Source organism: Neopelma chrysocephalum, unplaced genomic scaffold, assembly GCF_003984885.1.
Source record: "Neopelma chrysocephalum unplaced genomic scaffold, ASM398488v2 Primary Assembly neopelma1_97017, whole genome shotgun sequence".
NCBI classification, from domain to species: domain Eukaryota; kingdom Metazoa; phylum Chordata; class Aves; order Passeriformes; family Pipridae; genus Neopelma; species Neopelma chrysocephalum.
The window spans coordinates 668,149-683,039 of NW_020925659.1; the positions used below are offsets into that span (position 1 = coordinate 668,149).

Sequence of the window (14,891 nt, forward strand, 5' to 3'; positions counted from 1 at the left end):
GATATGCCTAGCAACTACTCATGGTTAGAAGAGTTCCTCTGTGGTAATTAAAAATAGCAGCAAATAAGATTAATGAAGCAGATGCTGCTCCATTAAAACATCTACAGGAGGTATTCCCTTTGAACTAATCAATTAGCAGGAAACATTTAGTAAGAATGTAGATGTGGTGTTATAATTCATGTTTTGTGTTTATCTATATGACACCTATTTTGTTTACTTCAACTATCCTCCATCTAGTTAAATGAAAATGTTCTGGGCTCTAATTTTCTGATATAAGAAGACATGCAATCAAATCTATACTACACCAAATAGTCCAAGATCTGTTTTTCTCCTCTTTATTCATGAGTCACTCTATGCATAAAAGAACAGGAAAATGCTATTATTTTATGTCTGAAAGAAAAAGATCTGTCTCCTGAAATAAATGTATTAAAATAAATACAGATAATTAATATTACTTACCATAATATTTTTTTGCTGAATAAAAGATAGAGTTCCATTTCTATTATCATGCAGTCTATTTATATAAAGGCTTCCATCTTCGAAGGTCTTCACAAATATTAATAAAGCAAGTTAGTCAAAACTTCAGTATATTCTTCTTATTGTATAAATGAAGTGTAAAAGTTAATGGCTGTTTTCAAGGCCATATATCTGAGGGTGGGATAGATATTCTTGGACTTCTCAGAGCTCAATCCACACAGTGTAGAGAAGTGTGCTGAAATTCTGTTAATTGCTTAAATAATTTATAGGCAGGTGTCCATCACAGAATTTATATTATGTACTGAGGCATGCTTTTGCAGACTTCACTTTTTAAATTCAGATTTTATGACAGCTGCTTTCAGATGAATGATCACTGGCCTTATAAATTGCTTGGAAGGCACCTTTTCTTTTCAAAACAAAAAGTCATCAGTTCATCAGACTCCAAAAATGTTGTATTGCATTTGAATGAACAAGTTCTTGCATACATCAGAATAAGTTAGAAAACAAAAACACTGTGTTGTGTTAAGATGTATAACATACAAAGGTTACCAAGTCCTAGCTGGTATCACTCAGTTTGCAGAATAATATATGCACTATTTATGTTAACTCACTGACAATTTTTCCTCAGTTTTCTTGGACTTCAGAAGGATTTTGAGTATCTGTTTTTCTTCTGCAGATTTGGGAATCTTTTGTTGATGCCCACTGACTCACAGACACGACCCATGGTGCTACCTAAAAACCAGGTGACTGACTGGGAGAACTACACTTCAATTGATTCAGTAAAGGACATATTAGCTGGTTAAAGGACCACTCATTGATTAGGGCTTTTTTGGGACATTTATTAGACAGTACACTTAAATACACTGTGCAGTGCAGTGATTTTTGTGTGTGTGTGTGTGACATTTATTTTGCTATCAGTCAAATGGTTTCTCAAGCCATAGATGGAAAAAAAATTAAAAAAAAAAACACAAAAAAACAAACTCACAAGCAAAAAAAACACACTGTCTCTGTGTGAGAGGTGCTACAACCTTTTGTCTTCTGTCAGGCAGAGCCTGGTCATCTACCTCTTACAATATGGGAAGAAAATTAAAGATCTAACTATTGCCCCCCCCTCCCCCCTGTTGAAAAAACACTTAAAATCTTAATTGTTTCTTGAAATGGATTGAATATTTCCAAACATTATGGAGGATGGTCCTCCACTCTACTGTTTTTCAGTATTGCATATAATACAAAGAAAATGGTACAGTTTAAAGAATCTTAGAGGTGACTTTGTAGCTCACTTACATGCAGATGTGTGTGCACAGGCATTTGCTCATATGCTGAGGGAGATTTTTACTGTGGATTTACCATGCTGTGATTCATTCAGTGCCATTTACACAAAATCTTACAAACATCAAAATTTCATCCTACATTAATGACTCATGTGAACCCCAGTGAGGTTTTGGTTCAGTGTTCGAAGGAAAGGCATCCATCTCTCCGTGGTGACATCGTGATGTGATGTTTGATTCTTTTCCTAACAATGAGAATATCAAAGATTAAGAGGCTTGGCAAATGTACCCAAAGAACAGCGCTAGTTCTTGTCAAAAATTACTTTTCAGGCAGTCCTTCTAGAATAAGGATGAGTATGACTTCTCAGCAAACCTTTGTGGTTTTGTTTCTCTTTTTACGTGTTAGCAGCTTCAACAATTTCGTACTCAAAACCATCACACCTTTCTTTCCTTACCACCACCACCAAAAGGCTCCAGTAAATTTAAAGGGGACTTCCTCTCTTTTCCTTATTCTTTTAAGCACGTTCTTGTGTGTACTTAAAAAAAAAAACAAGAGAGAAATTACTTCTGTACCTTTATACACGTAGCTTTTCATTCAGTTCTAGTTTCTGCAGGATTTTTCCTTTTTGTTCCTTCTTGATAAGGTGCAATCTCATTAAATGATCAGAAACACCAAGGAATCATCATACTTTTGGCTGCAGAATTAGGCTCTCAATTTGATAAAATTATGCCACATTTCCGCATGCTCACTCCAGAGAATGTGCACTGCACCCAGAGACTCGGGCACGCGCTTTTTCAGCATTAAGTTTTCTGTCTTAGCAAATACTTTTCTGTTACAAAGAACATCCTTTCCCTGTAGCATCACATGGCTTATGCAGCTCTAACTCTGCCTTCAGTGTAAACAACTACAATTACTTCTGAAAAAAATTTCGAAAGGGTGTTTTCCCATCAATCCTCTGCTGACCTGCAACAGTTTCTTTTTCTGATTTTATATACCATGCTGGTGCTTCAGGCTTCCTGCCATCTAAACCTAAATCTGTACACTCTAACCTTTACAGTTGATTCCTCTCAGGAATTCTGTCTGTTTTGTCATTTACATGCTTTTTCCCTTATATGTCACTGCCATGAATAACGATGCTGTAAATTTACTTTGACTCTGACTACAGTTCATGTTAAGTTGAGCACTTGGTTTATAACATATTCTTCATTTACACAACAGTGGAGGTATTGGAAAATGTTTTCCCCAAACCTAACTAAATCATATTTATGTGCTAAATGTTGAGTACATAAATAATTATAAGGCCTTTGTAGTGAGCGCCCGCACAGAGTTTTAAAAATGTACTTGCACACATGCTGCCATTTATTTTCTAATGTATTTGAGAACAAAATATATTTGCCATGGCAATATGTGTCAATGCATAGCAAATTTGTCACATTAGCGCTCAGAAATATCTATAAATAACCACACTCACCAAAATATCATGTGCACTTCTACATATTTTTACTGTTTAAAAAAAAAAATCAGTATATCGTCGTCAGTTTTAAACCTTTAATACAAATTCTTTTTTTAAAAATATTTTCCTCACTTTATTTTAAAAAGACTTTATTAACAGTGAGGTGAAAAGTCACACATTGAGAATAGAGAATCCAAAAAGGGACAGCACAATGTTTTATGACATTTTAGGGCACTTCGGTGCCACCGCTTTTTTTTTATCCCCATAGAAATGCAGCAAGTAAATGAAAAAATGCTGCTTCATTGACTTCGAACATGTATATTTTAGATTAAGGTGACAACTACATGATCACTGCTCCTACAGGCGAAAATGGGCATTTGCATCTTCAGAGAGACGTAATTATTTTATGCTACAAATCTATAGATAGATGTGCATTCAACAAAATCCATTTGTCTTTTTCCTCTTACCATCCTTCATACAGTAAAATTCTTTAAAAGAAGCCTTTGAATGAAATGATGTGCCACTCACAGAATCATTTATACTGTCCTCTCTCTTTTTTTAACTGGTCTGTGAAACAGAGATTTTACTCAGCTTTTCCCTTCCTGTTGCTTTTAAAAATTCTGAGCAATAGGGAAAGAAAATATCCGTTTGGAAGAAAACAAAATAATGGAAGAGACCTTTCTCTCCATGAAGACACACAATAAAATTTTACAAGTCAATAAAAGTAAAACCAAGTGATTGAAAACTTAGGTTTACGTTCCTCCAACTTATCCTGTTGTGGGTAACATTTAGGTTTTATTAGGTTAGTATGAACAACTCTTATATGAGAGTTAAGATAAAAGACAGTCTGTCTTTTATCATTAAATCAAAATATCTGCTTTGGTGCATTATGATCAATATTGTCTTACAGGTTTTTGTCCCTCATGGTTACTCCATCCCACAGTGATAAAAATGGAGTTCACTGGGACTTATCACTGCTGATGGACTTGTTGATAAGTGATATAAAAAGTTGGGTACTGACACACCTATAACAGGAAGGGAAAACCTCTTGAGATGAAGAGGGTTTGGTTGCAGAGAAGTCCATGGAAGAGCTCCTCTTGAATTCAATGCAATTTAGGTCAGACCCTTGAAAAGCAGGAGTCGTAATTTTCAGTTAAAAGTAAAGAGGTGAGAGGGTTGAAAGTAGTAAGCTTAACAATTCAAAGTCTTCTTCTCATGTGAGGCTTTCACCTCTTCCACTCCCCATCCACAAACAGGGTATTTTCAGCCATATCACTGATGGGGAACAGTCCAGCGTTATTCCCTCCTCATGTTCCACCGTTTCTAAAGGTGACCTGTTGTCAGGGACCAAACTGTATCAGTGAATACATTAACATTTACACAACACAGATACAGTTCTGGGTCCTGGGTCCTCAACCTGATTAATCTATCAGAGATGCGCACAGAATTGCAAAAATGAGAAGAAGAAGAAAGCACTAGATATTAATTTGAACAATTTATGATTGAAGAGCATCCAGACATCCAAAAAAATAAAAAAGGAAATAAATTGTTCCTAAGAATTGTTCCCCCTGTATAGGAGGAAGCAGAAAGGAAAAGTAGAATTCTGAATATAGAAAATAAAGACTGATGGAAGAAAATAGGCTTTAAACAAAGAGATCTGCTAGACATTTATATTTACAATTACCATTTACGTAAAGAAATCTACATATTAAAGGTTTTGGCATACCATGTCAGGTTTCTATGTCTTTATAATGTTCTTGGACATCTATGATAAACATTTTCTAAACTTCACAACCCAAGGTCTAGTTTTGATTCTTCTCACTGAATGACCAGTGAGAAGACTGTTCTCATTGTTTCCAATGGAAGCAGATAAAAAAACCAATTGTGAAAGATGCTTCAATTTTAAACTCAAGTCTACAAGGTCACAGAATTCCTGTTGGTTTTCTCAGATCCAAGCCCTAGGTACCTGGTCACCTGACTGGAGAAAACCAAAAAATGCTTTGTGTGTGGGTCAGTTACCTAAATATTGGTATCTGATGCCATTTATGCTGCCTTCTACCCGACTCCTGTACCTGTCTTTCAAAAGACACAACTTCTGTAGAATCTGTGACATTCATGTCCAGCCACACGGGTATTTCAGATATCCTGTGGTGTCTAAAGTGACCTTACAATCTTCTGTTTAGACAACTTAAACGTAGCCTTCATATTTAACAATTTGTTTGCACAACATCATGGACAGCCTTCATTTCCTCTGTCAGGACAGTAAGCACCTGTTTAATTTTGAGTTGTATAATCAGACCTTATCTCACAGAGGTATAGTAGGTACTGTTAAGAGTGAAGCACAAAAGTATTCATGTAGCAGACACTGTATAATTTCTATAATTTAGAAATACTCATTCTTGAGCTCTGGAGCAGGTCACAGATACAACATTTCCAGAGAATACATCCCAGATAGTGCACAGAGCATTACTTCCTGACAGAAGCAACATTATTAATTTCCAGGGCCTCTTTTTTGTGTTTTTACTCATGATAATTTAACTATTTTTAGTCTATTACTTGATCTTTCCAAGAAAAAATTTTGCTTCCCCCCCTGCCCCAGTTTTATTTAAAATGCCCAGAATGTGCATGAGTCTCTTGGTACCATCACTTGACCATAAGGGAAAACCTGTTGCCAAAAAGATTTTAAGACATTTCAACATGTTTTATACCCTTCAGTTTCTGCTAAGCTTGCCAAAAAGAAGGGATAATGATGATATAGGTCAAATCCCAAGGGAAATAAATACAGTTTGTTTTGGACACCATGGCTCACAAGCAGATGCTGACACCAGCTAACAGCAGTTCAAAAGGCATTTTTTGTTTGAGGAAGGAAGAGGGATCACCACAATGCAGCACAGCAGAACTTCTTTAGTAACACAAAGTCTTAGAATCCACCTTTTACCTCGAACAAAACTTCTGAATCAAATTTTAAAGAAAAAGGATAGGAATAATAAGCTCAGAGCGATTTTCCCATTCAAAAATCATATTCAGTGTGTACATTAAACTTCAGTTGTAGAAGGTCACGTCAGAACAGCCGGAAACTACCACCGATGAAGTTGGTTACAATATCTAAGTCACTGTTACATAAAATGCATTTACGGTATAATAGCTAAGGAATGCATGTCATTTAAAGAGGCCCCCTACAGCAATCACTGAGACTGAACATATGGAGTATAGCAAGTCTCAAATCCATTGCATTCAGTGTAGTGTGCAAGAGCTTTTTCCATCCAGTGAGAACCCCTGGCTTAGCAAGAAAGTCAGACAGTCACATTATTATATTCGATTAAACCACTAATGACATCAGAAGAAGTATTCCTTTTGATTTTCATTGGCTGTGTTTTGCATGCTGAGCTCACTTTTCAAGGCAGATTCAGCACTGTCTTCGTTTTCAGATCCTTTCGCCTCGTTTTTTGAGTACGTGCCCTTTTTTTTATAAATGCGTATGGCTACGGCTGTGATGCAAAGCAGGATGAATATCACAACTGCTATCACACCTGGAAGGAGAAAAGACAAAAAAAAAATCATGATAAAGGACAGGCAGGACAAAGAAGGAATGACTGCATCACACAATGGAAGGGTTTGCAGGGTAGCCCATGAAATAAGAAGCCATAACTGGTTTCAAATCAGAGACAGCACTGTAGTATAATGTAATAATATTATATTATTAATAGTATAACTATTATTAATAAAATAAATTATAAAATATTAATAACAAAAATAGAAAGTCCACAGAAAACTGTAATTTTTGAAACTCTCAAGTAGAAGAGCAGTAGGGGCCTTAAGGGAACTGTGGATGAGAGGGTTTCTTTTCCTCCTTCACAGTCAGGTGCTGGATCTCTGCCAGGCTCCCCACTCAAGGCACTGCAGATCAGGAACAGTAAGGAGAGATACTTCCCACTGAGATAAGCATGACCTTGCAGACTTCCAGCCCATCTCCCCTCTTCCTCATCCTTGCTGTCATGGTGGTCTCATGCCCTTAGGTTCACGAGTCAGAGGGTGGGCAGGAGAGGAATTTGAGGGGAAATGAAACATAAGGGAGGCAGATCATGTTTTTACCAAAGAGGCAGAAAGCAAGACTGGGCTGTTGGGAGAGAAAAAGCAATAAGCAGCTTGGAAAACAGCTGCAGTGCAGTGGATCAGCTGTACTAGACGAAGGGGCAATCTGTTGCAAAACTTGGCCACTACTGCAAGAAAAATAAAAATATAAAGTCTCTTAGCACTGTAAACAGAAACAGACCATCCAAAATTCAGCACACGTCATTTTGCTTGTTCTCTAATAGGAGCATCCATCCATCATTGTAGGAATATAAAATTTTTTGTATGCTATCTGCTTCTCTGAAATGGACTTTACAGTATGAGTCAATCTTGCTCTTATTTAATTATATAGAACAGTCCTTCTTTAATTTCACAATCACAGTAGATGCTCTCTGTAAGGGCTTTTCTATAAACTTGCTTTGTGTGAAGCAGCTGAACTGGTACCATTCTCAGTTACACTCATTTAAGGGTACTTTAAGCTTTTACTGAATGTTGTAGAGCTTGCTTTGTTTTGACTTTAAACAAACATAGTTAAGCAGTAGAAAAATTGTGAATGCATATTCCCAAATGTGTTTAATAAAATGGTAAGGTTACTATTATCTTAAAAAGGTTGTAACTACTGTAAACTGAAGTTAAAAAATTACTTTGTTGTTAGTACATTTAAAAATCCCCACTCATACTAAGTTACCTAGTATGTAGTGATTTTTATATACAGACATTTATGTAAAATAATACTAATCTTTTCAGTAAAGCAAGTTTTGACAAAATTAGACACATAAAGAGCTCAGAAACAATATTATTAAATTCTGACCTCACTGAATTCAGTGGTAAAAGTCTCAGTTCGTGTATATAAAATTATATGGACATAAGTATCACTTTACAAGTAAGGAAGCTTCTAGACTTTATTATCTCTTATTTTAGTATCTTTGGTATGGCTGTGTTAAAGGTCACTGATCATGCAGTCTACTTTTGGCATGCCCTGACCATAGCAGGTATTATTATTTAAATGACAGAAACACAGGTGACTGCAACCTGTGTTAACTTCTTAACTTCTTAACTTCACCTTCCACAGAGATAAACACTTTTAACCTCGTTGAGAAGCCTTGACAGCCTTATTCAGCTAAATTCCACTATTTCATTTGTCTGCTAAGGCTTTAAAAACTCCTAAAAAGTAAACCTTTTCAGAATTTAAAAGATGGAGGGGAAGACCTTTTCACCCCACTGCCCCTTTATGTCAGGATAACTAATGCAAATTGAAACAGTGAAACCCTGTGAAAACATCATCTTAATGATAAAAACCAGGTTTGTTTCTTTTTTTTTCCTCACCTCCTTCCAAGAGAAGAAATACTACCAGAAATTCTCACAGGGCATGATTGTCACAGGAGACAATATTATTCCTTAAAAGAAAAATACTGAAATCATGTAAACATATACTTCCTGCAATAGTGGTGACAGGAGTTTATTCTCCAGAGGTTCCCCAATCCCAAACTGTCCCTATAAAGTACTTAAGCGCTCCTCATTCCTGTTAAAGAGACAGAGATGGATCTTGTCTTAAGGACAATCAGCCAGAAAGACACAGTAATGGAACCTGTACATCCTGATTATCAGTCCTGTATTTTAAGCACAACACATCTGTCCTAAGTTTTATACCCTATTTGTTCTGACAGGCATAAAAAGCAAAGGGACTATCAGCATAGTCACTTTAGGACTAATTGAACTCTATATGGTTCTGCCTTTATTCCTCTGTTAAAAAAAAATAAATAAATGTTTTGGAAAAAGTTTGTGGATGATCATTTGTAGTTCCATTTGAGCTGATCAAAGTGGCCAAAAGAAATAGGAAGAAAATGGAGGAGAAATGATACTTCAAATCAACAGTAATTAGTTTTATTAGTATTATTATTTTAACGTGCATTTTATTTTTAAGCTGTAAATCAATGGAAGGGATAGTCTGTCCACGAGTACATTGCTTTCCAAATGGGAACCAGGATGAAACTTCCTCAGACTGTCAAAGGATTGATTTAAACAGTGTTAAACCGCATTTTCTGAAGAAAAACTCTTTACTGTTCAGACCTATTAAAGAAGATTTTGAACTGGACTGTGTAACAAAAGGTAATTTTTTGGCAAAGTCAAGAAGTAAAGATAGCTCTGTCCTAAATACTTGCTATTTGTCACGACAAATACAAGTACATTTTTAAGTCACAGACACCAGTATTATGCAGATTGGAAAACTGTTCTTACTATCTTATTTTTCAGCAGACTGTTCCAATATATGATGGCATGTTCCAATGATGGCATGAATTTATGTAATAAGAAAATATGAGAGCTATCAATTGCCTTTTGCAACAGTGCTTGACTTCTGTGTGTCTACCTGTTGTAATAAAATGAAGACTTTCTACTGGTTTCTTTATGAGCACAAAGCTAAACTGACTTCAGTATTGAAAGACTCACAGTCAGAAAAAAAATAAAGGTTCCTGCAGAGTTTTTATAGTCCCTATTACCTCCAATAATTGCAGAGTCACTTCTGATTGCATTAGCTAAGGGTTTTCCCTCATCTATTGGTCCAGAGTGATCTGCAGCAGAAAAAAAAAAGAAAGAAAATGACAGACAAATAGAGAAGGGTCTTCAAGAAATTCTCACATGGTTACAAGCTCATTTACAATATGCTACAGAGGCAGTAGTGTAGGTCAGTAAGCATGCAAAGAAGAACAGTGATGCAGGTGACACTTTGCAGAGATAAAAGTAGAAATGTAAACATTCAGATGAATAGATAAAGGCTAGAGGAAAGGAAGTAAGTACATATGAAAGAGAATTCTTTTCAAACTACTCCTGAGAAATCAATCCACGTGGAAAAATAACAAGGGAAGTTGTGATTCAGGTCATGACTGTTCTATTTAGATTTTGCTGCAGAGATCAGAGACAGTGATAACCACATTCTACCTGCAAATGAATGGGTCGTTTCACTTGATGTCGAGTCAGCTCCAGCTAAAGCCCCACAGTTGGATTCAGTGAAATGTCCCTTTACAACGACAGGGGCTGAGCTGCTGTGGTGCAGTGCAGCCTTCAAAGGAGCAATGTGGTTGAACTGCACCGAAGAGAGACATCCAATAAACCCCTGAGAGTTTGCCTTCATGGTCTCCTCGTCTACGTCGCTGCTCTCTGTTAATCAAAAGGAACAGAACACAATTAATCAGAGCACAAACGTACTAAATAAAGTGACAGAAGAATAAATGAATAATTAACCTGTGTTCCTCTGAGCATATCTGAGTTGCAGTAACATATGTAGATTCACTGAATCCCTTTCTTGCCTGTCTTTAATGAAAAGACAGTGAGATACATTCAACCCCGCTTTTTTTTTTAACAGATGATAGTTGCTAATTGCTAAGGGATATGTTTTTAAATTACAAGAGCAAATTACCAAAGCAAAAAGTTTCTAATGTAACTAAAATATTTAAATTAAAATGCAGCGTTTTTCATTCTGCAAAAATATAAGGATACAGCATGCATCCTTTAAAAATACATTTTATTAGATTCCTTCTCATAAGGAACATATTCCTTCCACAGATTCATATATCTACTCCATGCCATCACAATCAAGTCTATCAAAATAAAAACTCTTTGAAGATCTCAGATTCTGGAAACTCATCAAGATATTTTCTGTGAAATTCTAAAAAATGAATAGTGTTCCAATTCACTATACATTTTAAAATATGATATCATTATTTTTCCCAAAAAGGGAGAGGTAAAAAACCTATACTTCGTCACCTTATCCTCTAGAGCTGCCTTTCTGAATGCATGTACACAGCATGTCAGAACTCTATTTATTCACCAGGTAATGCTCACTAATCACTATTTTTAATGTGGAAAACAAACCATTTATTTACTCTGGTAGTTCTAATTTAAGCAAAGAATCTGGAAGCACTGGGTATTCAAAGTGGACTCACAAGGGAAGTCAATTTTCAAGGTTTTGAGAATAAAATGGGAATTTCATCTCATTCATTTCCTCCTCCAGCATACCCTAAAACCCACGAATGCAGTTGTGATCTTTACAATGGCTCCCATAACAATTTTAAGTACCACCATACAGTGCAATCCTCAGTAAAACATAAGTTAATGTTGAAAAATTGGCTAATGTATTTTTGTAGAACTTTGCAAAATGACACAGCAGCATTTTCCTCACCTACTCTCTGCTTATTGCAACCATGATATATTATTAGGTAGAGGGATGTTAGCCAAAAGTCTGCTCACCTACACCGATGGAGCACATAAAAAGTTGGCTGTTTAACTGCCTCTTTTCTCCTTACATCTCTTTGTGATGATTGTCTCTACGCACTGAAGGATCTGCTAGGACTGCATGTTTTAAGAAAAAGATTAACATTGAGGTGGCAAACATTGTCCCAAACCCCTTGCAAAAAAATGTACACCTCTAACTGTAAGTAGGATTGAAAACCTCAGAAGTAGAGTGGTTTGTATTATTTTTTAGTTTCCTACACAAATAATTTATTAAATATTGTGCACGTGTAATATGAAAGGAAATTAGATGTTTTAAATCCTTTCAGTTCACTTGACTCCTTAATTAGAAAATACTGCTGTGATAAAGTAAAACTTTTTACTAGATCAAGCAATCTTGACGATAAAAGTGAAAATGTTTAGGGAAGACAACCATTCTCCACTTTAGTGCTAAAGTAAAAAAATTGACTGAAAATGACACACATAAAACACAAGTTGTTCATTGGAGACTGTGTATTATAGTAAACTGTAGTTATACATCCTTAAGTATCTTTATAGCAATTTGTTTGCTAAGTATACTCAAGCTTTTTCACCAGAGACAAAACTACTCCACCAATATTGTTTTCTATTAAAAAAAAAGGAAAAAAAAAAGCCCTCAAAGCAAAAAAAACCCCTCAACAACTCTTGAAGTCAAACAGCTCTTCCCAATCCAGTATCACCAGCAAACTTAATACTCCTTTATGTCCTGCATCCAATCATTTATGGAGCTGTTGAAGAGCACTGGAACCCCACTAGTGACCAGACGATTTTTTCCAAAGGATCTTGTGAGAGACAGTGTCAAAAGCTTCACTGAAATCCAAAGAGATCACATCAACTGGCTTCCCTTGATCAACTGGGTGGGTTACCTTGTCATTAAAGGAAATTAAGCTTGACAAACAGGACTTTCACCTCATGAAGTCGTGCTGGCTGTGACTGAGGACTGCATTGTCCTTCAGGTGTTTTTCAATACCTCCTAGAACAATCTTTTCCATAATTTTATCAGGCACTGAAGTGAGGCTGACAGGCCTGTAGTTTCCTGGGTCAATCTTCTTGCCCCTCTTGAAAATCAGGACAACATTAGACATGCTCCTATCAGCTGGGACCTCTCCAAATTCCCAAGGTCATTCAAAAGTCATTGAGAAAAAAAATAATTATAAATATCTGATTCATTTTTATCATCAATTTCTGGGATTAGGAAATATTTTCTTTTAGTACTTTAAATTTCACCCAGTATTGCTTTAGAGTTATGTGTAAATGATCATTATTTTTCCATTCTCTATGCATGTCTACATACCAGTTCCTTTCTGGACTGTAAGTTCTATAAATAAAACCCATATTTCGAAAACATGTATTTCTATTTTTCAGAATTGAAAACCATTGACAGATAAAGAATTAATTGGAGTGTCTTATCCAAACAGTTGCACCCAGAAGCTCAGTGTCTAAAAATGGAGATTGGTAACAGGTGGTGTTCCTTTGGGGTTCACACTGGTGTCATTACTATTCAATTCTCTTACTAATCTACACCAGGAGTAGGGTTGAGTGTATCCTAAGAAAAGTCTGTGGATGACACTAAACTGAGTAGTGCAGCTGACACACTTAAGAGATGGAATGCCATCCAGAGGGGCCTTGACAGGTTTGAGGATTGGGATCATGTGAACATCCATGAAATTCAACCAAGTGCAGGGTTCTGCACCTGGGTCTTGGCAATCCCCAAAATCAATACAGACTGGGGGGTGAGTAGATTGAGAGCATCCCTGAGGAGAAACACTTGGTGACACTGGTGGATGAAAAATAGGATATTGAGCCAGCAATGTTTGCAGTTCAGAAAGCAAATCTTACCTGGGTTGCACAAAAAGATGCCTGGTGAGCAGATTGAGGGAGATGACTCTCCCCCCTTGTCGTGGTCCAGTTCTTAAAATTATTCAAGAGATGCTTCTGCCTGAATTAAGGTGCAAACCAGACCACGTGCCACAGTCATTAATATGGATTTTATTTAAGAGTAAATGTGAGGTAGAGAGAGACAGAAAGAAACAGGAAAAAAAGAGAAAGGGAGGGAGAGTGCGACAGAGAGACAGATTTATCAGCACTCTGTGGATTCCAACGGTGTCCCATTGATCCTCTTCTTGGTGATGAGAGTCCAAGTGATGGTTGCAGTCTGGATCCATCAAGGGGAGCCCAGGATGAGGTGAGGGAAGAAGTCTGAGTGGTGAGCAAATCCAGGGTGCTGAGGGAAGATCTGTGTGAGGGAAGGAGCCCGTGTGCATGAGGGAAGAAGCCCATGTGGTGGAGGAAAAAGTCCACGTTGTTAAGGAAAGTCCCTTGTGTGAGAAGTCCAGGGTGGTGAAGGAAGAAGTCCAAGTGTGTTCAGTGAAGTCTGTGCTGTCTTTTATTGGGCCTAGGCTAGGTGGAAACACCCCCAGTTCCTCCCTTGGGGTGGGGAGTTTTACAGTGGGTAATGTAATACTGGATCAGGGCCTATTTCTTGACTTCTAAGACCTTACAGCTGCATAGAGTGTCCATTATGGCCATTATCAGCAGAGATTAACCTCTTCAGGCTATGTGTGAATTGTCCTGATGCTGCCCCAGAGGGTAGTTATCACAACCCAGCCAAATCATTTGTGTAAGGACAGAGAAACAAGATTTGCCTCCTTCCTTCTCTTACCCAGCTTGCAGCCTGAGGTGGTGGCTGTGCACACCTGGGTGGTTTCTTTGCACATCAGAAACTTTCACCTTTATTATCTGAGCCATAAGTATTCCAGTCTTTCACACTTGTGGATGCATTCTTCTTTTGGGATAACTGTTCCTGTCACAGTCCAAATTATTTGGCATATTCAGGGAGAGGTGGGTTTTGCCATGCAGTTGCTTCTTTCGCACACTTTGCTACAGTGGGGACAAAAGTCTTCCAGTGATGCTTAAGCCATAAACCATTTCAGTGTCTCACACCCCTCTACTCCAGCTGTGACCCTGTCAGAGCTCGTACAGAGGAGAGCCACAGAAATAATCAGAGGGCAGCAACACTTCTCCTATGAAGAAAGGCTGAGAAATTGGGGCTGTTCATCATGGAGAAGAGAAGGGCATGGGGAGACCTTGCAGCAGCCCTCTCCTACTCAAAGGAGGCCTACAAGAGAGCTGGAGAGAGACTTTTCACAGGTCAGAGGGCAATGGCTTTAAGCTGAAATATGGTGGGTTTGGATTCAACATGAGGAAGGAATTCTTTGCTGTGATGTTGGTGAGGCACTGAAACAGGATGCCCAGAAAAGTTGCAGATGCCCCACCCCTGGAAGTGTTCAAGGCCAGGTTGAATGAGGTTTTGAGCAACCTGGCCTAGTGAATGATTTCGCTGCCCACAGCACAG

General features: G+C 37.4%; 1 protein-coding gene across 2 annotated transcripts in view; it reads right to left on the reverse strand.

The window, feature by feature from the left end:
• Positions 1-3,232: 3,232 nt before the first annotated feature.
• LOC113961008 (contactin-associated protein-like 4) overlaps positions 3,233-14,891 on the reverse strand; it is a 190,794-nt gene continuing 179,135 nt past the window's right edge. Inside the window, exons 22-24 of one of the 2 annotated variants that reach the window (XM_027670991.1) lie at positions 10,208-10,426; positions 9,769-9,840; positions 3,233-6,729 (exon numbers count right to left, since the gene is read on the reverse strand). In XM_027670991.1, the coding sequence (XP_027526792.1) occupies positions 6,536-6,729; positions 9,769-9,840; positions 10,208-10,426 (485 nt within the window). In that variant the 3' untranslated portion in view covers positions 3,233-6,535. The remainder of the gene's footprint in view (positions 6,730-9,768; positions 9,841-10,207; positions 10,427-14,891) is intronic. The other variant, XM_027670992.1, reaches the window with a different exon arrangement.